The sequence below is a fragment of the Doryrhamphus excisus genome, linkage group LG20 (genome assembly GCF_037039965.1).
Source record: "Doryrhamphus excisus strain RoL-2023G ecotype Guam linkage group LG20, RoL_Dexc_Guam_v1.1, whole genome shotgun sequence".
Lineage (NCBI taxonomy): Eukaryota > Metazoa > Chordata > Actinopteri > Syngnathiformes > Syngnathidae > Doryrhamphus > Doryrhamphus excisus.
The window spans coordinates 10215239-10238293 of record NC_136376.1 but is presented as its reverse complement, the minus strand read 5'-3'; the positions used below and the strand labels follow the sequence as shown (position 1 = coordinate 10238293).

The window sequence follows — 23055 nt, the reverse complement described above, 5'->3', positions numbered from 1 at the left end:
ACCAAAATATATTTTTTATTATTCTTAATTGCAATAACTATTCGATATTACAATTATTAAGTAGGATTTTTTGATTTCCAGTAGGATTTCATGAGTGGTCTTGTGTATCTCAGGTCCACTACGGAGGACTGCCTGGTGCTCATCTGCTGTGGCCTCTATGACCTTCTGAGGGGCGTTCTTCTGTTGCTGCCGGACCTCATGCTTGAAGAAGTGATGGACAAACTCATCCAGCCCGAGGCCTTAGTTGTCCTGGTCAACCACTCGTCACCTCTCATCCAGCAAGGTGTCATGAAGGTCAGCCCTTATACGTACTTCCACGTACGGGAAGACAAATGTTTGTAAGTGTGGAAGGTAACCACTCTTCACTCTCTCCCTTACTTCCTAGCTGCTGGATGCATACTTCAGTAGAGCCAACAAGGAGCAGAAGGAGAAATTCCTGAAAAATCATGGTTTCTCCCTCCTAGCCAACCAGCTGTACAGCCACCAGGGAAGCCAAGGGCTAATCGAGTGCTTCCTTGAAATGCTGTTTGGACGCCCAGTGGGCATGGAAGAAGAGTGTGTTTATCTCCATTGTTTATGCGTAAGAGCCTAATGAGTATTTGTAGTAATACATTTTACACTGTGATTCAATAGTCTGGACCTGGAGGAAATGGAAACCATCTCACCTTTCACAAAGCGCTGTATCATCCCAGTTTTGGGTCTTATCGAGAACTCCCTGTGTGAGAACTCGTTGGTGCACAACATCCTCTGCATGCTGCTGCAGCTTCTCAACGCCTGCCCCAAACTGGCAGATATCCTGCTAGATCACGGACTGCTCTACGTGCTCTTCAACACCCTCTCCACCCTCAATGGCATGGAGACTGGGTATGGCAGCTGTAACGATTCTCCCTTAAACAACAACAAAGCACCGCATGTGTTGATGACGTTTGTCTGCGCAAGTGTTTGAATCCTATTCATGTGCTTCATATTTTTTATGCAGCATTCCTCTGAATGATTACAAGCTCCTCGTGTGTGACATCCAGCAGCTGTTGGTAGCTGTAACTATCCACTCCTGCAGCTCTTCAGGGTCCCAGTACTTTCGCATCATTGAAGACCTCATTACTTTGCTCGGTTTCATGCAAACCAGCAAGATGCGGCGCACACAAGGTGAGGACTGGATTCCTGACAGTCAGTGCACATACACAATTCATCAGTGTTCATTGTGAGACAGGGGTCTCAAACTCAATTTACCTGGGGGCCACCGGAGCTAGGTTTTTAAGAAAAACCCAAAACGCATTTATTAAAAACTGGAAAAAAAATCAATTAAAAAAAAAACTATCTTCAATGCTTTTGCTTCTGCTATACCCTACACTTTTTCAGTACTTTGGTTCCAGTTTTCCACACCAAAATATCTGATAAAACATTCCACTGTTCTCAAATATCTTAATTTTTATTTTTCTATACACAAAATAAGATAAAAAATAAACAAATTAAGAATAAAGACAATATATCAATCAATCAGTAATAAATAAGTAAAATAATAATAAAACAGCAAATAAGAAAAACGTAAGAAACCACATACAGTTGGTAGAGAAATTATTAGAGAAATTACTAATTTTCAGATTCAAATGTACAGTATTAACAGTTATTTAACCTTTAACATGAACATTAATGAAACTTAATAATTTCACCCAATTAGCAAGTTAGCATCGTACTCAGTTCCATCTGGGAGCAGCGTCGTAACTTTAACAACATGTTTGATGAGATGCTTTATCTTGACGTGTATTTTCCGTTTTGATTCCAAATCATTTCCTGCATTTATTTGTACCCAGCGTCATAAGCCTTTAGCTTCATTGCTAATGCAAAGCAAAACAGGGCGGGGTAACAGGGTAGGGTAACAGTATGGGCGGGGCAAAATCATGTTAATTGTGTCCGGTGTGCACACAGCTTTATGCTGTCATTTCAACATTAAACTTTGGTATCAAGGTGGGGGCCTCAAACTAGCGGGCATTTGGCCCGCGGGCCGCGAGCTTGAGACCCCTGATGTAAGACATCAAGCTGTCAAGTTCTGCTGCAGAACAAAACAGGATTCATTATCTTTAACCACAGAGTGGAACACGTTTTTCCTGTTATATTTTACTTCATTATTAGCCGTATAATGACTGATTCCTAATTGATAAAATCAATCTGTGGCTCGTCAGGCATTTTAACATGACTGCTTGTTTTGTGTTATTGTTTTTGTATTGTTGTGTGACTCCACCACCGTCCCATTCCATTTGGTTCTAGAGATGGCAGTTGCTTTGCAGTTTCGCGTCCTTCAGTCGGCCATTGAGTTCATAAAGACCACAGCCAATCAGGGACCTCAAAAGCTGAGCAGCTCCCATAATGCACCAAGCTCTCCTCATCACGCCATATATCAGAAACGAAAGAGCATCGCAGGTGAGTGTGTCAGACCGAAGAGTGCCTCACAGGCTTTGTTATCCATTTCAATGCAAAACTCACCACCATCTCTACTCTCACCGATCCTCTCCTCATCCGAATTGAAGGTTCCATTGCCTTGAAAGACTCCATTATCCCCCGCATTCCCAGGCAGCACTACTGCTCCTATGGTCAGATCCCCTTGCCCTCTCCCTTCAGCTTCCTATCCCAGGACTCCCCCCTCCCCTCCCCTACTGGAACACCATCCTACATGCTCCACTGTGATGCAGGTAGCTGGGACTGCGGTCCGCAGCGGAGAACATTGTCCCGTACATGGGACATGTTTTCAAATGTTGCCGTGAACTCACCCACCTTTCCCTTTCACTCACGCGGCAATTACATTCGCCCACTTCCTTCATCCACTACTGGTGCTTCTCTCTGTGTGTGTGTGCATGACTTTGATGGAAGAATGCTTAACTAAATCAGTGCTAAGCATTCCTGAACAGATGGTATTTTAATCAGTGAATCTTCACACTCGTGTGTGTGTGTGTGCTGTGACGTTTCAGTTTTTCATATGCATTTTTTTTTTTTTTCAACATTTAACAAGCCTGTTCTCACGTGCTCCTGTCGCACTCGCAGGCCGACGGCGCTTCTCTCTGGCCCAGACAGATTCTCTACTGATGCGAATGCGCTCCGTAGCCAGTGATGAGCTCAACCAGATGATGCAGAGGCGAATGAGCCAGGAGAACCCCATTCGTGCCAGTGAGACTGAGTTTGTGCAGAGGCTGCAGAGGCTCGTGGTCCTTGCTGTCAACAGACTCATTTATCACGGTAAAGTTAGTTTTAGTTTAGTTTTAATTCTACATTTTTAGGATTGAAGTATTTGAAATCGCTATCGTGCTTTACAGTTCATTTCATACTTGCACCTTAGTCTTCAGCTTTTAACTCCAGTGTTTTGTTTTTATCTTGTTAGTCCTATTTTTTTTGCTCTTGGTCTTCAGCTTTTAACTCCAGTGTTGTGTTTTTATCTTTTTAGTACTATTTTATGCCCTTAGTCTTCAGCTTTTAACTCCAGTGTTTTGTTTTTATCTTGTTAGTCCTATTTTATGCTCTTGGTCTTCAGCTTTTAACTCCAGTGCTTTGTTTTTATCTTGTTAGTCCTATTTTATGCTCTTGGTCTTCAGCTTTTAACTCCAGTGTTTTGTTTTTATCTTTTTAGTCCTATTTTATGCTCTTGGTCTTCAGCTTTTAACTCCAGTGTTTTGTTTTTATCTTGTTAGTCCTATTTTATGCTCTTAGTCTTCAGCTTTTAACTCCAGTGTTTTGTTTTTATCTTTTTAGTCCTATTTTATGCTCTTGGTCTTTAGCTTTTAACTCCAGTGTTTTGTTTTTATCTTGTTAGTCCTATTTTATGCTCTTGGTCTTCAGCTTTTAACTCCAGTGTTTTGTTTTTATCTTTTTAGTCCTATTTTATGCTCTTGGTCTTTAGCTTTTAACTCCAGTGTTTTGTTTTTATCTTTTTAGTCCTATTTTATGCTCTTGGTCTTTAGCTTTTAACTCCAGTGTTTTGTTTTTATCTTTTTAGTCCTATTTTATGCTCTTGGTCTTTAGCTTTTAACTCCAGTGTTTTGTTTTTATCTTTTTAGTCCTATTTTATGCTCTTGGTCTTTAGCTTTTAACTCCAGTGTTTTGTTTTTATCTTTTTAGTCCTATTTTATGCTCTTAGTCTTCAGCTTTTAACTCCAGTGTTTTGTTTTTATCTTTTTAGTCCTATTTTATGCTCTTAGTCTTCAGCTTTTAACTCCAGTGTTTTGTTTTTATCTTTTTAGTCCTATTTTATGCTCTTAGTCTTCAGCTTTTAACTCCAGTGTTTTGTTTTTATCTTTTTAGTCCTATTTTATGCTCTTAGTCTTCAGCTTTTAACTCCAGTGTTTTGTTTTTATCTTTTTAGTCCTATTTTATACTCTTAGTCTTCAGCTTTTAACTCCAGTGTTTTGTTTTTATCTTTTTAGTCCTATTTTATACTCTTAGTCTTCAGCTTTTAACTCCAGTGTTTTGTTTTTATCTTGTTAGTCCTATTTTATGCTCTTAGTCTTCAGCTTTTAACTCCAGTGTTTCCTCAGGGGGGTCCTCCACACTGGGGGCTGTGTCGGGTCTGCTGAGGGGGTGCCATCCTTGGGTCCCTTCGACCCGGCCAGCTGGGGGTTCCTCCCTTTTAATGTGGGGGTCCGCCCATCTGTCGGAGTCGGGGGGCCCAGGTGCTGGTCCTCCAATGGCACGGCCTGCGGCTGCTCCCAGTGTGGACGGCCCCAAAGGTGGCGTTTGCTTGATCCTCAGTGCAATGCCATGTCTCCCTACTGTGTGTGTGTGTGTGTGTGTGTGTGTGTGTGTGTGTGTGTGTGTGTGTGTGTTTGGGTCTAGTATGGAGGGTGGGAAGGAGGGGCTTTCTTTTGTTTTTTCCTTTTAATTGTGGTAATTGTTTTAATTCTGTAAAGCACTTTGTGTTGCATGTCTTTGCAGGAAAAGTGCTATACAAATAAAGTTGATTTGATTTGCATGATTACAAACCTTTCACCAAGCTTTTAATATGAGCTCATAATTTAAAGAAGGTGAATTGATAGACTGGATTTTAGCAAGTGATATGATTAAACATCCTGTCTAATCCAGTGTCTCTCTGGTTGCTTTTCTAATTTTAGATGTAAGTCAGGATTTATTTGACCTGCTGAACATCCCAGATTCTCCAGACCAACAGCTTTTCACACCAGAATTAGGAGACCAAACACATGAAGAGGGTGGCTCAGCCTCTGCCCCGCATTCTCCGATTCCCTTCACATTACCACCTGCAAGTAAAAAGAGTTTACAGAAAGACATCCTCAAACTCATGATGGAGGGGATTAAAATCAGCCTGGTAAAACAAAAAATATATTTTTTTAGGATTGTGGTTGCTTTATAGCTTTAATTGATTAATTTTGATTGCTGTGTTTGGTTTTCTCAGGGCAGTACCGGTCGAGGTGGAGCCCCACATCAGCAGTGGCGAAGGATCCTGTGGTCATGTCGGGATACATTTCGGGTCCAAATTGGTCGCCTGCTGGTGCACACGCTGAGCCCGACTCGTCCCTTGTTTGACAGAAAGGAGGCACTGGATTTTGTTTTTGATCCAAGACATTTGGATATCCTTAAGGAGAGCCTCAGCCCCGGTCTGGAGGTGAGTGGAAAGCCTTTTTGTGACTTCACGTTTTTATATTTACCTTATCGACTACACACAGGGGTATACTGTATCGTACATGCCGGGTGTTCACGTGGGTTACATTCCAGTAACTAGTACTGGCTTATAATCAGGAATTTACGGAAAATCCTGATTTTCTGTTCAATCCCACCCTCGGCCATCTCTGTGTGGAGTTTGCATGTTCTCCCCGTTCATGCGTGGGTTTTATTCCGGGTACTCCGGTTTCCTCCCACATTCCAAAAACATGCTAGGTTAATTGGTGACTCCAAATTGTCCATAGGTATGAATGTGAGTGTGAATAGTTGTTTGTCTATATGTGCCCTGTGATTGGCTGGCGACCAGTCCAGGGTGTACCCCGCCTCTCGGCCGAAGACAGCTGGGATAGGCTCCAGCACCCCTCGCAACCCTCGCTAGGATAAGTGGTAGAAAATGAATGAATCCTGATTTTCTGAAATTATATGGTGCACATTACTTTAAAGATTCAGAGTGAGAAATGAGTTTTAATGGCCAACATAGCTGACTAGCCTTTCTTCTGGCAATATATTCTATGTCACTCACAGCATGGACCCAAGTTGTCGCTGTACCTTTACGAGATGCTTCAGGACCACAGGGACTGCCTCACCAAAGACGAACAGAACGCCGTGGGCATATTCATGACCTCGCTCAAGCTTTGTGGCCATCGCTGCATCCCACCCAACGTTCCACACAAGCAGGACCTGCTCAAGGCCATTAAAGAGGCAAGACTTTCTACAGCTGCCATACCTTACCCCATAGGCATAATACTTACTGTTTACTTCTAATTGACTTCAAACAGGAAAAATTGAAATATGAAGCAGAAGAAAAAACAAGCAAAGTAGCATGGGAAAAGAAAATGACCAACACTCAGAGAAAGTAAGTAGAGTAAAAATATTTAATGTCCTTTCCTTTGATTAGTTCAATCTAATGCTGTACTTATCTTCTTTCTGCAGTCTCATCCAGAGGCTGGATGGAAAGTCCAAAGACATTTCGAAGATCGCGGCTGACATAACGCAGAATGTGTCTCTGCGTCAAGGCATGGAGAGAAAGAAAGTCATCCAGCACATCAGAGGGCTCTATAAGACTGACCTGAGTGCCAGCCGCCACTGGCAGGAGCTCGTGCAGCAACTCACACATGACCGGTGGGTACAGAAATACATCTCACCTACGGAATTTTGTCCTAATCTTTTGTTGAAAAAAAAAAAAGTCCAATGTGGGTGACAGCTTCCATTGATGCTCCCGTGACTCAAATTTGAAAGGCCTGTATTACCGTTGTCCCTCGTGATGCTAACATCACAACCTTATTCTACTCAATAAATGATTGCTGGTGATCAAACCAGGGTTTACCCTGCCTCCCACCCAAAGTCAGCTAGAACAGGCTCCAGTATAACCCCACGACATTAGTAAGTGTGTAGCAGCACAGTAAATGAATGATTGAGTGTTTTGTGGTTGAATATTGCCTATGATCAGTAAAAGAAAAACATACATTTAAGCAAATTAAATGTATTCATGGCCTAAGTTAAGCATTTTCACAGAAATTTTGCAGCAATTCACTTTTCAGCGTCTGAAACCATTCAGCTGTGATAAACGAGGGACGACTATATACTATTTTCGGTCTGAGGTCCCACAATAGTGTTATTCTTTCGGCTTTTTCCCTGATTACGAGGTCGCCACAGTGGATCTTTTTGATTTGCATACTGATTTTTGGCGTGAGCTCTTCCTGACGAATACAGATGGTGCTTACGAGTGGAGATTTGAACCCGAGGTGTCCGCTCCAAAGTGTAATAATAATAATTCATTCATTCATTTTCTACCGCTTTTCCTCACGAGGGTCGCGGGAGGTGCTGGAGCCTATCCCAGCTGTCTTCGGGCGAGAGGCGGGGTACACCCTGGACTGGTCGCCAGCCAATCACAGGACACATATAGACAAACAACCATTCACACTCACATTCATACCTATGGACAATTTGGAGTCGCCAATTAACCTAGCATGTTTTTGGAATGTGGGAGGAAACCGGAGTACCCGGAGAAAACCCACGCATGCACGGGGAGAACATGCAAACTCCACACAGAGATGGCCGAGGGTGGAATTGAACCCTGGTCTCCTCGCTGTGAGGTCTGCGCACTAACCACTCGTCCGCCGTGCCGCCCTAATAATAATAATAATACACTTTATTTGTATAGCGCTTTTCAAAATACTCAGACACTTTAGAGAAGAATGGAGTTGAATAAAAGCAAGTAAACAGAGTAGAAGACACAAAACATGAACATGAGAAAAAGCGGGGCGGGGCACAGCAGTCAGATATAAAAACTTAGACATTAACCCTTTATAGGGCACTGACTGAAATACTGAGAAATTTAAAAATTCAATCCTTGAGTGTTATTGGGGGCTATAAGAAGACATTTTTTCTCTTTTTGCTTTTAAAAAAAGTGTCAGGTTTTGGGTGCAAATCAAGATCAAAGAAGTTACCATATACGGTTCCTTGCCCATTTAGGTTATGGAAAAGGGACAGGTCAAACTGTACAAGGTGACATCAACAGAGTCTAACAGTAGTTAGAGTGACTGTGATCAACTTATCATGGTTAGTTTTTATGTTTGGGCCGAGAGTGTGCCCCAAGCGTCAGAAAATTGCAATTTCCGACTTCTGAATTAAAAAGGAAGTTTGATACTCTCTGGCTCACTCCTGATTGATCACAGCCCATGATGTCACTTCCTGTGACATTATCTGATCTTGGCTGATTGGCATGAGAAAGTCACATGACTCTGTTGCCTTGTTGAGACATGGGGAAACCCTGTTATTTTAAGTTACCATATATGATTACTTGCCCTATTAAGGGTTAAAAACAGATTTAAAGAGGTGGGTTTTTAGTTGTTTTTTGAAACTGGGAAAGTCAGGGCAAGCATGGAGTGAATGGGGCAAAGAGTTCCAGAGGGTGGGGGCAGCGATGGAGAAGGCTCTGTCTCTCCAAGCTTGGTCTTACAGGGGAGTGCCAGGAGGTTGGAGTCTGAGGAGCGAAGGGGACGCGGGGGATTGTGTGGATGGAGCAGGTCTGTGAGATATGGGGGGGGGGGTCAGATCGTGGAGGCCTTTGTAGGTGATGAGAAGAATTTTGAAGTGAATGCGTTGGGGATCGGGAAGCCAGAGGAGTAATACCCAAAATCTAGCCTTGAAGCTGGAATTTAGGCAGTGGGACACCGCAAACACGAAGTTTAGTGTGTCTGTAGCTTTAATGCTAATGAGCTAATGTGCCAGGAGTGTGTGGCTCCAAGAAAAGCTACTGTTTACTTTATCCTCATTTTATTTACAACCCGTAACACTGCACTTACACCATATATCATCATATATCATATACAACAACATGAGCATAGCTTTGTGAGCTACAGTGCTAGCATTACAGTCACATTTTAGCCTATTTGCTAAAGGAAAAACATAATGATAAAGTGACTACTGTTTGTTCTTTGATGCTTTCGTCATTGGGAATGTGATTAACGTGATTGTTGTCCTCATACTCAACACTTGGCTGGGTATCACACTCATCTTTGTGATGAAATCATTTCCACGTGCACATCAATTTGTACTTCATGATTCTCATTTCCTGCCACTCTGCCATTGTTTTTCAGTGCTGTTTGGTACGACCAGACTTCCTACCCGACATCCTGGCAATTGGACCCGACTGAAGGCCCGAACCGTGAACGGCGAAGGCTACAAAGATGCTACCTCACCATCCCAAACAAATACTTGCTCAAAGACCGACGTAAGCCTGAAGGTGAAAAACCGAAACACCTTTAAAGCGTGTTGTAGCTCTTTTTATCAGAGATCCAAATCTCATCCACTTGCAATATTTAGATACATTGAAGCCGCCGCTGTCGTTCCTGTTTGAGGATAAGACACACTCATCCTTCTCCTCCACTGTGAAAGACAAAGCTACTAGCGAGCCCATCAGGTATGCTTTCCTTCCACTCGTGATGCTATCTTTTTGAAATCGCTAACGAAGCTGCTTGACTTTGAGACATCACATATCTGCTGGGTTAATGAGAAGATAGAACATTTTTATATCCCCAGGTTCACAAGACGCTGCATCAGTGTTGCCCCCGCCAGAGAAACAGCAGGGGAGCTGCTTCTAGGTAAGACAAGAGTGGTGTGCTCCGCATACATCTCACTGACCTTGTGTTGTCTCACAGGGAAGTCTGGAATGTACTTTGTCGAAGACAATGCTGCGGACGCTCATGACATCCAGGTACAGCCCGAAGGCTGCCATTGTCGATGCAGCTCATGCAACGAGGCTGCTCGGTGTACTAGTGTATGTGTTTGAACAGAGCCTGCACGGTGAAACGGAGGCACCTTCCTTCTCTTGGACCTATGAGGAGATCAAGGAGGTGCACAAGCGATGGTGGCAATTGAGAGACAACGCTGTGGAGATATTCCTCACCAACGGTCGAACGCTGCTGTTAGCCTTTGACAACAACAAGGTAAACCGAACAAGAAGTTGTTTCATTATTGCCTAACAATTTTTTTTCTACATACCATTGCAGTGTAAAAATGTCTGTCATGTTTCTCCCTGAAGTTCCGTGATGACGTGTACCACAACATCCTGACATCTGATTTGCCCAACCTGCTGGAGCACGGCAACATCACGCCACTCACGCAGTTGTGGGGCTCGGGCCAGATCTCCAACTTTGAGTATCTCACACATCTCAACAAGCACGCCGGTCGCTCCTTCAACGACCTCATGCAGTACCCGGTGTTCCCGTTCATCCTGCGAGATTATACCAGTGAGACTCTGGATCTGCAGGACTCTACCATCTACAGGTCAGTGCTGCTTTGATTTGCACTTAGGCTTAGTATTGACTGGAGTTTAAACCAGAGGCATATTTAGCTTGCACCGATTATGGCTGCACGACCTCACACCTAGGAGACCAGGGTTCAATTCCACCCTCGGCTATCTCTGTGTGCAGTTTGTATGTTCTCCTTGTGCATGCGTGGGTTTTCTCCGGGTACTCCGGTTTCCTCCCACATTCCAAAAACATGCTAGGTTAATTGGCGACTCCAAATTGTCCATAGGTATGAATGTGAGTGTGAATGGTTGTTTGTCTATATGTGCCCTGTGATTGGCTGGCTACCAGTCCAGGGTGTACCCCGCCTCTCGCCTGAAGACAGCTGGGATAGGCTCCAGCACCCCCCCGCGACCCTCATGAGGAAAAGCAGTAGAAAATGAATGAATGAATAAACGATTATGGCTGCATTTCCTGTAGCAGGCTGCCGGCTTGTGCTGGGAACACCTTCACTCCTCCTTCCCCCCCTCCCTTGATGCAAGTCTGGAGTCTATTGTAAAGGTGTTTATTTGTGCCTATGTTGCAGTGGAGGTTTTCTGCCAGTCCCTCACTGTGCTCCCCCGTAGGAGCTTAATTTGGAATTGTCTTTTTTTCCCCCTTCCCTCTCCTCTTGTTGTTCCCTTTTCTCTTGCCCCGTTTATTGCCCGGTCATCCTTTTATCCATTATGTTGTATAGGTATGGATGGAGCACAGTTTTGCTTGTACCTGTGTATAAGTGACACTGAAAAGAACTCAAAAAACTCAAAGAACTAAAATGGACATTAACCGAATACATTTTTCACATAAGAAATAATGTAAGTCCAAATATAAATTCACCTGAATTCCATTTGGTCAAGGTAAGAATAGCTTTGGGCTTATTATATTATATAAAATATATGCTAAGCTATGGGCTTATTATATAAAAAACTATGCATTAGAAGAAAAGATATTTGTAAATTGTAGGGATATCACTCACAATTATATCAATTTTACAGCTGGAAATTATTGTTGTCACTCGAGTGCTAATATCGATATCAGCAGAAAAATTTGTATGCCAATGCAATCATGTCTGTATCGTTTTTGTTTAGTTTTTTTTTTTGGTGCCAATATTGATATCAGCGAGTAAGTGAGACCTTATGAAACTGTGAAACTGAGTGTGTAAATATTCAATATGCATGTTTAATATTGAATATTTAATGTCACACATATCACATGTTTGCATTACAGTTGAAGCATAATGTGTTCATTCATTCATTCATTTTCTACGAGGGTCGCGGGGGTGCTGGAGCCTATCCCAGCTGTCTTCAGGCGAGAGGCGGGGTACACCCTGGACTGGTCGCCAGCCAATCACAGGGCACATATAGACAAACAACCATTCACACTCACATTCATACCTATGGACAATTTGGAGTCACCAATTAACCTAGCATGTTTTTGGAATGTGGGAGGAAACCGGAGTAATAATGTGTTCATTACAGCTAAATTATAGTTTGAGTGAAAAGCTGCTGTCTTGTTATGAAGTGCTGGACGATCTCGGTAAAAAAAGCCAATATCAAGCATCTCTAATATTTTGCTGTCATGCAGGAATTTAAGCAAGCCAATTGCCGTCCAATCAAAAGAGAAAGAAGATCGCTATGTGGACAATTACAGAGTAAGATCAGTCTTGTCTTTATTCATCACATTTTTTTGGAGTGTCAAACGTTTTGACAGTGTTTTTGTTTTTGTTGTGTAGTATTTGGAAGAGGAGTACAGGAAGGGCATCCGAGAAGACGACCCCATGCCTCCTGTCCAGCCTTACCATTACGGCTCTCACTATTCCAACAGCGGCACTGTGCTGCACTTCTTGGTGCGAATGCCACCCTTCACCAAGATGTTCCTCGCCTACCAGGGTGAGGCACTCTTTTTAACCTTTTATGACCGTTTTTTTATTTACAGTTTTTCCTCCATTGTTTACACACAATTTGTGATGCCTGACACCCAATGACCACAACATATAACCAATGCACCAACTCCATGAACCAAGTCTGCTAAACTATAAGCACAATTCCTGCTTTACACTCAGACTGCAGATCTACAACACACTTTTTTCAAAACACTACACACAATTCTCTGAGTTTTGGCACAATTTTCATGAAGTAAACTTCTTGTTTTCGCAAAGAACACAATGCCACTCAAAACAGTCAAATGAATATTCCTATTATTCACACTGACTCATCACATGGGTAAACACCTGTCACACATTTTTACAATTAGCGGTCTAACAATGAGGGAGGCTGGGCAAAGGGTCAGAAATCCACAAACACACAATCCCCTTCTCCAAGCTATGGAAGATGCATGTGGAGAGATTCCAGCGGATGCTTTCCATGGCTGGATTGGCCATGCTAGGCGATATTTCCCCCGCTGCTTGGCCAGAGAAAACCTTGCATGTGATGTAGATTTGGTGCTGTGGCCTGACCCAAACAGAAGTCGTGATGCAGCATAGTCTTTTGCTTTGTTATTGATTGATTTTTTTTTATGATTATTATTATTTCTTGAACTGAAGCTGTATACGTTTAGATGCAGACTACTGTATGTGGAACTTTGTGTTGGCTGTGATGAACACTTCGTAGATTGTTTTTCTGTGAAAAATGAAAAAATATATTTCTGTGTAATTATGTGTTCTGAGTCAAAAAAATACCAAAAAAACAAAAAACAATTCTAAAATATTTTATGTCAAACTGAACACAAAAAGGCCCGAGTCATGATGAATATGATGTAATCACAGTGTTTTACACTGAGCACATCAGTGTTCAACTGGTTCATATAAATGTTTGTTCATATTGTGGTTTGTGTGCATCATTTGGAGACAAAACACCATTTTGAGAAGAATGAAGACTGTTTTGGATGTAAAGTTTCATTTTGCAGCAGAATTGAGGGGTTTTCAGAAATGTGTGAGTGATTTTTGGATTTGTGTGTAGAGTTCTGAGAATATGAGGCATCCTTTCAGAAAATGTGTTTAAACAATCGAGAAAAACTAACTACCTGTGTAAATGCAAAATAATAGTTAAATAGTTCTTTAACAGGAGATAATATTAGGAGAGTGTGCATACGCTAAAAAAAAAGCACAAGTGGTGACGCTTTTAGTGCTCCCATCCAAACGTGTTCTAGCACAGCCATGAAAGGTTACTTTGTCTTTTATATTTGTCCTTCATCTCTTTTTTTCCTCCCTCCTGTAATTACCTTTTTCATTCATCCAATCTCTATTGTGATCCTGGGAGACGTCTAAATGTATTCAGCGAACGTGGTGTCTAAGGTCATCAAAGGGGCGTCCTTCCAATCACTGAATCGAATTTCTAATTAGATTGTCTTTGGTCTTAATCAGATCAGAGCTTTGATATCCCGGACCGGACGTTTCACTCCATGAACACCACATGGCGCCTCTCCTCCTACGAGTCCATGACGGATGTGAAAGAGCTCATCCCTGAGTTTTTCTACCTCCCAGAATTCCTGGTCAACAGAGAGGGTTATTATGTTTACACTTGAAAATCTACTGATTGGTGTTTTTTTGTTTTTTATAATCCTCAAGCACTTCCTCAAAGCTGGAAAATTGATCATTTGTCTCAACAGGCTTTGATTTTGGGGTCCGTCAGAACAGCGAGAGGGTAAACCATGTCAATTTGCCTCCCTGGGCCCGCAACGACCCGCGTCTGTTCATCCTGATTCACCGCCAGGCGCTGGAGTCGGACCAAGTGTCTCAGACGCTGTGTCAGTGGATCGACCTGGTGTTTGGACTCAAGCAAAAAGGCAAAGCTGCCGTCCAAGCTATCAACGTCTTCCACCCAGCTGTAAGAATCCCTTGCTTTTGAATCACGTTCGATCCAAAAATATAACATATTTCTGTCAACTTTCACAGACCTATTTTGGCATGGACGTATCGGCTGTAGAAGACCCAGTTCAGCGAAGAGCGCTGGAGACCATGATCAAGACTTACGGGCAGACTCCCAGGCAGCTTTTCAGCACCTCCCATGCGAGCAGGGCTGGTCCCAAACTCATGATGGAGGGCGAGCTGCCGGCCGCTATGGGTCTCCTGGTTCAGCTGGCCTTCAGAGAAACCCGAGAGCAGGCTAAGGAGATCATCTGCCCTGTAAGCTCAATACCCAAACTGGTTCAGTTCCATCTAGAAAGTTTTAAAGCGGATCATATACTACTATTTTTTTTCCCACACAATGATTTGCGGTCATATTACTGTTAAAACATCGCAGGTACAGCCAACCTATGAAAAAAAGTGTGACTTATAGTCCGGTGAATATGATATATTTATGTAAACAAAGAACAGGAGTCTAAAGGTGACTATAGGGGTGTTATCTCATGTCTGCAGGGCTCTAATAATAGTAAAACATGTATTTAGAAGGTCACAAGCTGGTTTTCTATGCTCTAACTACAAATATATTCAATTTAATAAACATTGAATCATGCTTTGGGGGCGGCACAGCGGTCTAGTGGTTAGCGCGCAGACCTCACAACTAGGAGACTAGGGTTCAATTCCACCCTCGGCCATCTCTGTGTGGAGTTTGCATGTTCTCACCGTGCATGCATGGGTTTTCTCCGGGTACTCTGCTTTCCTCCCACATTCCAAAAACATGCTAGGTTAATTAGCCACTCCAAATTGTCCATAGGTATGAATGTGAGTGTGAATGGTTGTTTGTCTAGTCATGATGTGCTATACATATCACTATATTGACACTTACTATGGTACCCATTATGTCATTGGATGCTCATATCACCTCCTACTTTGGTATGTGACAAAAATAAAAATTTACACTATATTAGGCTGCACGACGGATGAGTGGTTAGTACGCAGACCTCACAGCTAGGAGACCAGGGTTCAATTCCACCCTCGGCCATCCCTGTGTGGAGTTTGCATGTTCTCCCCGTGCATGCGTGGGTTTTCGCCGGGTACTCCGGTTTCCTCCCACATTCCAAAAACATGCTAGGTTAATTGGTGACTCCAAATTGTCCATAGGTATGAATGTGAGTGTGAATGGTTGTTTGTCTATATGTGCCCTGTGATTGGCTGGTGACCAGTCCAGGGTGTACCCCGCCTCTCGCCCAAAGACAGCTGGGATAGGCTCCAGCACCCCTGCGACCCTTGTGAGGAAAAAGCGGTAGTGAATGAATGAATGAATGAATAATGGGGCCGTTCAACCTCATCAGTAGGAGTGTAATTTGATTGATGAATTATATGGATTTATAGTCCTACAGTCATAAGTGTACATTTGCTCATCATGGTCTCACCACGTTTTTTTACAGTATACTAGCTAACCTGAGTCTGCCTTGCCCACAGAGCCCACTGCCGTGGATCAAGGGTCTGAAGTGGGGCGAGTACGTGGGCTCCCCTAGTGCTCCCGATCCGGTGGTCTGCTTCAGCCAGCCTCATGGTGAGAGGTTTGGATCACTTCTGGCTTTGCCGACACGGGCCATTTGCGGACTGTCACGCAAGTTCTGCCTCATGATGATTTACAGCAAGGAACAGGGTAGGACACAGGTGTTTTTTGCAGTACCGCGCATCCTGGTGTGATACTTTGATATGTACTTGGTGTACCGTGCAGGTGTTCGGAGCATGCACAGCACAGACATCCAATGGTCGGCCATCTTGAGTTGGGGCTACGCAGATAACATACTAAGGCTGAAGAGTAAACAGAGCGAACCGCCCATCAACTTCATTCAGTGCTCCCCACTGCACCAGGTGAACCATATGCTAACCATATGCTAACAATCGCGGCGATCAGCTGCCATCTCGCCGTCCGTCTGACTGCGTGTGTACGCGCGTCTCCTCCAGGTGACCAGCTGTGCTTGGGTGCCCGATGGCTGCCAGCTATTTACGGGAAGCAAGTGTGGAGTCATCACCGCCTACAGCAACCGCTTCACTAGCACCACAGTGGGTTTCCATGGCGACGTACCCCTCTAGCCCTCCGCCTCCACATCTCACACACACACACACACATCCCCCCACTCCTGTTTTTTTCCTCTTCTTTTAAGAGGCGTGCAGCGCTCATACGCTCAGCCTCATTAGTCACATCACAGTTGCCCTTGAATCACATTTCCAGTGAGCCCACAAGTGGGATTAAGGGGTTCAAACAGGGATTCTTGCTTCCCTTTCTGTGACAGTTAACACCAACCAAAATACGTCACAAAACCTGAGATGAATCCTTCACAATCTGTGTCTCTAATGTGTGTGTGTGTGTTTTTTAGCCATCGGAGATGGAGGTGGAGTCTCAGGTTCACCTGTACGGACACACGGGGGAGGTCACCAGCCTGTTTGTGTGCAAACCTTACAGCATTCTCATCAGCGTCAGCACGGACGGCACCTGCATCCTCTGGGACCTCAACAGGTTGGCTCAAGGCCTACACACATATATATACACACACACACGCACGTACACACATGAATAAACAAAATGTTGTGTTGTTTTGTTTTTAGGCTGTGTTATGTGCAAAGCCTCACCGGCCACAAGAGCCCCGTAACAGCAGTTTCTGCAAGCGAGACCACCGGTGACATTGCCACAGTTTGTGATTCAGGTGAAAGCTCCAGTCCAGAAGTCAGTGGTCTTTTAGGATCCTTGACGCCCCTGTCAAGTACAGGAGGTCATTGGTTGTGTTCCATACAGTGACAATTTCGCATTTCAGGCAGATTGTGTTTATTTTTCTTTTATGTTTGATGCAGACCACAACAAAGCACTATTTCAGTAACATGGGGGGAAAAGGGTCAGATGAAAAGAAAATAGAGCCGTACCTTGTTTACCACAGTTAATTGGTTCTAGACCCGACCCCAATTTGGCGCATTTGGCAAAGCAGGATTCATTCATTCATTCATTTTCTACCGCTTTTCCTCACAAGGGTCGCGGGGGTGCTGGAGCCTATCCCAGCTGTCTTCGGGCGAGAGGCGGGGTACACCCTGGACTGGTGGCCAGCCAATCACAGGGCACATATAGACAAACAACCATTCACACTCACATTCATACCTATGGACAATTTGGAGTCGCCAATTAACCTAGCATGTTTTTGGAATGTGGGAGGAAACCGGAGTACCCGGAGAAAACCCACGCATGCACGGGGAGAACATGCGAACTCCACGCAGAGATGGCCGAGGGTGGAATTGAACCCTGGTCTCCTAGCTGTGAGGTCTGTGCGCTAACCACTAGATCGCCGTGCCACCCCCAAAGCAGGATTCAATGTTTATTAAATTGAATATATTTGTAGTTAGAGCATAGAAAATCAGTTTGTGACCTTTTAAATACGTGTTTGACCATTATTAGAGCCCTGCAGACATGAGATAACACCCCTATAGTCACATTTACACTCCTGTTTGTTTACACAAATATATATATATATATATATATATATACCGAATTTTCCAGACTATAAGTTGCACTTTTTTCATAGGTTGGCTGTTCCTGTGACTAATACTCCAGAGCGACTTATAAATGAAAAAACAGTTTATGTTACATAAACACTGGACACCTTTTCTGTTCATTTTTCATTAGTTCATTATTTTTTGTGTAGCTGATTAACCATTATGTTAGCATATCTTACATCTATTTAGCCTGTTCACTATTCTTTTATTAATGTTAGAACTTGCCTTCCAAGGTTTTGGTCAAGTCGTTTGTAAAATAAATTACCCGCAAAAAATGTGACTTATACTCCAGTGCGACTTATGTATGTTTTTTTCTACTTAATTATGCATTTTTGGCCTTGTGCGACTTATACTCTGGAGCGACTTATAGTCCAGAAAATACAGTATATGCCTACATCGTTCTTGCATTTGAACCCACGTTGGGTTTATGTGTACAGTGGGTGGAGGTAGCGACCTGCGTCTGTGGACGGTGAACGGAGACCTCATCGGCCATGTGCACTGCAGAGAGATCATTTGCTCCGTGGCGTTCTCCAATCAACCGGAGGGCGTGTCTGTCAACGTCATCGCTGGCGGGCTAGAAAATGGAGTCGTCAGGTGAGTGTTTTCTTTTTCATGAATTTATTGCTTTCGATAAATATTGTGTCCACCACAATCTCCATTTCCCCTTTTAGGCTTTGGAGCACGTGGGACTTAAAACCAGTGCGAGAGATCACCTTTCCCAAGTCCTGCAAACCTATCATCAGGTAATATTGCACGCGTATGCTTTTGTTGTAGCGATTGTGTAACGAGTCTTCTGTTTGCCTCAGCCTGACGTACTCGTGTGACGGCCACCATCTGTACACGGCCAACAGCGAGGGCACGGTGATGGCGTGGTGTCGGCGGGACCAGCAGCGCATGAAGCTGCCCATGTTCTACTCTTTCCTAAGCAGCTACGCCGCAGGCTGAGCATGTATGTATGTATGTATGCGTGCGTGTGTGTGCGTGTGAGATGTTTACTACCACCCAGGTGTGTCCTCACTCCTCCCATGGAGAGAAACAAATGACAGCCTCAAATACCCTGCTTGACTTTTAACGCAAGCCCCCCCCCCCAGCCATATTATATAAATATATATTATAAGAGCGTACATAGAGGAATGTTTGGGTTGGTGGACTTGTGGCTGCAACAGACACTTTAAACACAATGCATCTCTGCATGTGGCTTTCTTCTGTTGTTTCCTGTTTTGTTTTTGTTTTTCTCTCTCTCTCCCTATTAAGCTGCTAGCTTGGCTAAACAGCCAAACGTTCCATCTCTGGGCTTGTCTGCTCCTCTTTGTAACGGCCAAAGGAAGGACGGGCCATGATGTCCTACTACTGCATGCCAGATTGACACTTGACTGTATGGAGGTGACGTGCTCCTCTTTGCAACTGTCCTTTCTATCTATTGTATGGTATTGATATTGCCTTTTTATTCATATGACCTCATAAGCAGCCCGTTGCACTACGTTGCAAGCTATCTACCGACACCATTGAAGTATATTTCGGTAGATTTAAACACACTTCCTGAAGTGTGTCTGATCGAACAGGCGACCAAGCATGTCTGTTTTCATGCAGATGTTCTTTTCCATTCCGCTTCTACTTTGCTGCACTTTGTTCATTATCATCATGGCACTTTTTTTTTTCTTTTTGGTTTAATATTCACAGCCTGTCAACTTCAATCATCTCACAGAAAGCAATATCTGACGACATGCAATAGGTCATTTTTATTTTGCCTTTTGAGCCTCCTGCAGCAATGTCTTACATTTCACTTGTTTACAAGAAAGGGAATATTTGGTATGAATGAATGTTTTCTGATCGCGTTGCTGATTTCCTCGCCTCGTTACTGTGCTTACATGTACATACATTTACACCGACACCTTTTACCACAACCGTCTCTCTTGCTACAAAAAGCAGCATGAAGGAATATGCGATGTAATATTTTTTTTAAGTGTTTTTTTTTTTCTCTCTAGATAAATTTGAGCTATGCAGAAGTGAAGCCTGTCTAAAGTTGTAAAAAACAAAAAAAAACTGTCTGATTGAATTAACCTCACTGGGCTCGGTTGTGCAGTTTGGACTGAAAGTTTTGTTTGTAATATATATGTGTGGGTGTGTGAATAAACCAAGTGATGAGTATAAATATATATAAATATTTGACCTGTTACACCGCTTGTGTCACTTTCTTGGCAACAGTATTTTTAATAGTAGCTTTACAAAATAATATAGAATTTGGGATTAAATTCGCGACTCCGGGATCTTAATGTGTTTGTTTTTTAGGCGCTCCTCTGTTGGTCTGGTCGTATGATAGAAGACATCTTTGGTGTTCTGTCTGATGCCTACTGCCCCAAAACAGAATGTTTCCACCTCCATGTTCGAGAGTAGGGACGGCATTAGTGGTTATATTTGGCAAACATGTGAAATTTTGTCTGCATTTGAACACATCACATTCTCCCAAGCGGGAGAAAAGCACATTCTCTGCTTTGCTGACTGTTCACCAGTCACCTTCAGACGGGCCTTCTTGAGCAGGAACCTTGGAAGCTTTATGAGGATCACAATCCATTACAGTGAAGTGTGTTAACTTCATGTAACTGAAGTGTTTTAACTCCTCTTTGTAGTTTTTGGCCAGTTACTCACTAGTGGGTTCACTCTAGAGCAGGGGTCTCAAACTCAATTTACTTAGGGGCCACTGGAGCTTGGGTCTGGGTGAGACTGGTCCGCATCAGGTTTTCCAAAAAAAAAAAAAAACGCATTTCTTAAAAACAAAAAAAATAAAAAAACTTCACTTTGGTTCCAATTTCCTACACGAGAAGCTCTGATAAAACATTCCACTGTTCTCAAATATCTTACTTTTTATTTTTCTACACAAAATAAAATGAAAAATAAATAAACAAATCAAGAATAAAGAAAATCAATCAATCAGTAATAAATAAATAAATATAATAATAACAATAAAACGGCAAATAATAAAAACTTAAGAAACCATATATAGTTGGTGGGTAGAAAAATTATTTTTTTCAGATTAAAATGAACAAAGCATTATTAGAGCCCTGTAGACATGACAAAACACGACTATAGTCACATTTATACTCTTTTTATTTACAACATATTGCGCAACTGCAGGGTCTTGAGATACATGCTAACTCGCAAACTAGAGAGCTAGCGACCTAAACGGTAGCCTTCAAGTTATTTCCTTTAAACTTAAAAAGCCAAAAACTTACCACTTCCACACGGATAGGGAGGATAACTATTAACAGTTATTTAACCTTTAACATGAACATTAATCAAACGTAATAATTTTTTCTGGGTACATGATACCATACAGCATCCATATCAAACTTGCGCGGGCCGCACTAACATTAAACTTTCATATCAAGGCGGGGGCCTAAAACAAGTGCCCTGCGGGCCACATTTGGCCCGGGGGCCGCGTGTTTGAGACCCCTGCTCTAGAGGGTGATTTACTCTTATTAGTGGCGGAGTACGGTGGGGTCACTCTTCAGACACCCCCATAGCTGGGGGTTTGTGGTGCAGAACATAGTTAAGTCTAACCGCCGTTTCACTGCAGCACACAACTTTCCGTGTGGAGAGCAGAAGAGAACTGCCTATTTTGTGGAGGATCTGTTAATAAAACTGCATCTTGCATGAACTGCAAGCGGGAGGTCGGTTTTCCGTGATTACTTTAGCCGCTTCTGGTAAAGTATTTTTCACAATGTTGACTTGGACTTAAATTCTAAAGCGTGAATCAGCATCTAAATTGGTTAATATTGGAAGCTCTATGTAGCAGCATGAGTGGGCATGTAAACTAAGGAGTCTAAAGTTAGCATCAACTTCTGTATTATGCCCTGTACAGGTTTGGCCACCATGATGGTGAGCAAAATCCAGAAAATACGTATGTATTGGAAACGTCCTTATCACTTTGCTCAGCTATCAATTTCTCTAAGAGATTGTCGAAAAACAATGCCAGAGCTACGGTAGCCCCCCCACTGGCCATCCAGTCAATACAGGTATCAGCTTATTATATATCAGGGGTCTCAAACTCCATTTACTTGGGGGCCACTGGAGCTAGGGTCTGGGTGAGGCTGGGGTGCATCAGGTTTTCAAAAAAAAAAAAAAAAAACACTTTTTCAGTGCTTTGATCTCAGTCATGGATGATGAGAGAAAAACTAAAACAGGCAGGCTCGTTCGTTTGCGTATGATGGGCGGGGCAAAATCGCATCAATTGTGTCCGGTGTGCACACAGCTTTAAGCTGTCATTTCTGGGTACATGAAACTGTACGGCATCCATATCAAACTATTAAGGCGGGGGCCTCAAACTAGCATCCTGCGGGCCGCATTTGGCCCGCGGGCTGCGAGTTTGAGACCCCTATAATATATAAGTTCATCTATAATATAGATGAACTTGTTGTCTTTTATCTGAGTTGAGCTTTGAGTACATCTTAAAGGGACAGGGCTAAATTGTGTTGTGGGCATCACATACTAATGTCCCCGCCCAATTAAATTGCACATTAATTCACAATCTTTATTTATTTTTTTATCATATTATTATAATTTATAATATTTTTTATAATTATAATTTTAATTCATAACTGCTTTTTGTTCTGGAGGGAGTACAGACGAAATCATTAGAAAGGTCAGAGAAGAAATGGTCACACTAAAAAGATGGTTTGATGCTAATAGATTGTCCTTGAACCTAAGTAAAACTAAAATCATGCTGTTTGGTAACAGCAGAAAGGACACGCACCAGCTAATACAAATAGACGGTGTGGACATTGGAAAGGTGAACGAAAATACATTTCTGGGGATCAGAATATGAGCTGGAAACCTCATATTACAAATATACAACATAAGGTGGCCAGAAATATTTCAGTATTGAACAAAGCAAAATTTGTTCTCAATCAGAAATCACTCCACACTCTTTATTGCTCTCTGGTTCTACCATATCTTACTTATTGTGTGGAAATATGGGCTAATAACTATAAAAGCAATCTTCACTCGCTGTAATGTACTGCAAAAAAGGTCAGTAAGGATAATTCATAATGCCGCCTACAGAGAACATACTAACTCCTTATTTCTAAAATCACAAATACTTCAACTTGCTGATATAGTTCATCTTCAAACAGCTAAAATAATGCATAAGGCTAAAAATAACCAATTAGCTAAAAATGTCATCCAATACTTCTCTACAAGAGAGGAGAAATATGA

At 42.7% G+C, this 23055-nt stretch overlaps 1 protein-coding gene across 5 annotated transcripts in view; it reads left to right on the top strand.

The window, feature by feature from the left end:
- The window catches only part of lyst (lysosomal trafficking regulator), a 60018-nt gene extending 40005 nt beyond the window's left edge, over positions 1-20013 (top strand). For 3 of the 5 annotated variants that reach the window (XM_058058306.2, XM_058058304.2, XM_078787193.1), the window contains 30 exons: positions 114-294; positions 386-555; positions 634-864; positions 980-1146; positions 2266-2418; positions 3037-3228; positions 5094-5305; positions 5393-5602; positions 6184-6360; positions 6438-6514; positions 6592-6780; positions 9261-9406; positions 9487-9583; positions 9703-9764; positions 9822-9877; positions 9957-10109; positions 10205-10449; positions 12036-12102; positions 12184-12340; positions 13813-13953; positions 14058-14275; positions 14344-14574; positions 15775-15964; positions 16040-16176; positions 16270-16368; positions 16683-16822; positions 16912-17009; positions 18282-18438; positions 18516-18587; positions 18651-20013. In XM_058058306.2, coding sequence (XP_057914289.2) covers positions 114-294; positions 386-555; positions 634-864; positions 980-1146; positions 2266-2418; positions 3037-3228; positions 5094-5305; positions 5393-5602; positions 6184-6360; positions 6438-6514; positions 6592-6780; positions 9261-9406; positions 9487-9583; positions 9703-9764; positions 9822-9877; positions 9957-10109; positions 10205-10449; positions 12036-12102; positions 12184-12340; positions 13813-13953; positions 14058-14275; positions 14344-14574; positions 15775-15964; positions 16040-16176; positions 16270-16368; positions 16683-16822; positions 16912-17009; positions 18282-18438; positions 18516-18587; positions 18651-18789 — 4564 coding nt within the window. In that variant the 3' untranslated portion in view covers positions 18790-20013. Of the gene's footprint in view, positions 1-113; positions 295-385; positions 556-633; positions 865-979; positions 1147-2265; positions 2419-2525; positions 2688-3036; positions 3229-5093; positions 5306-5392; positions 5603-6183; positions 6361-6437; positions 6515-6591; positions 6781-9260; positions 9407-9486; positions 9584-9702; positions 9765-9821; positions 9878-9956; positions 10110-10204; positions 10450-12035; positions 12103-12183; positions 12341-13812; positions 13954-14057; positions 14276-14343; positions 14575-15774; positions 15965-16039; positions 16177-16269; positions 16369-16682; positions 16823-16911; positions 17010-18281; positions 18439-18515; positions 18588-18650 lie in introns of all 5 variants that reach the window. The other 2 variants (XM_058058300.2, XM_058058298.2) reach the window with 1 other exon arrangement.
- The last annotated feature ends 3042 nt before the right edge of the window (positions 20014-23055 follow it).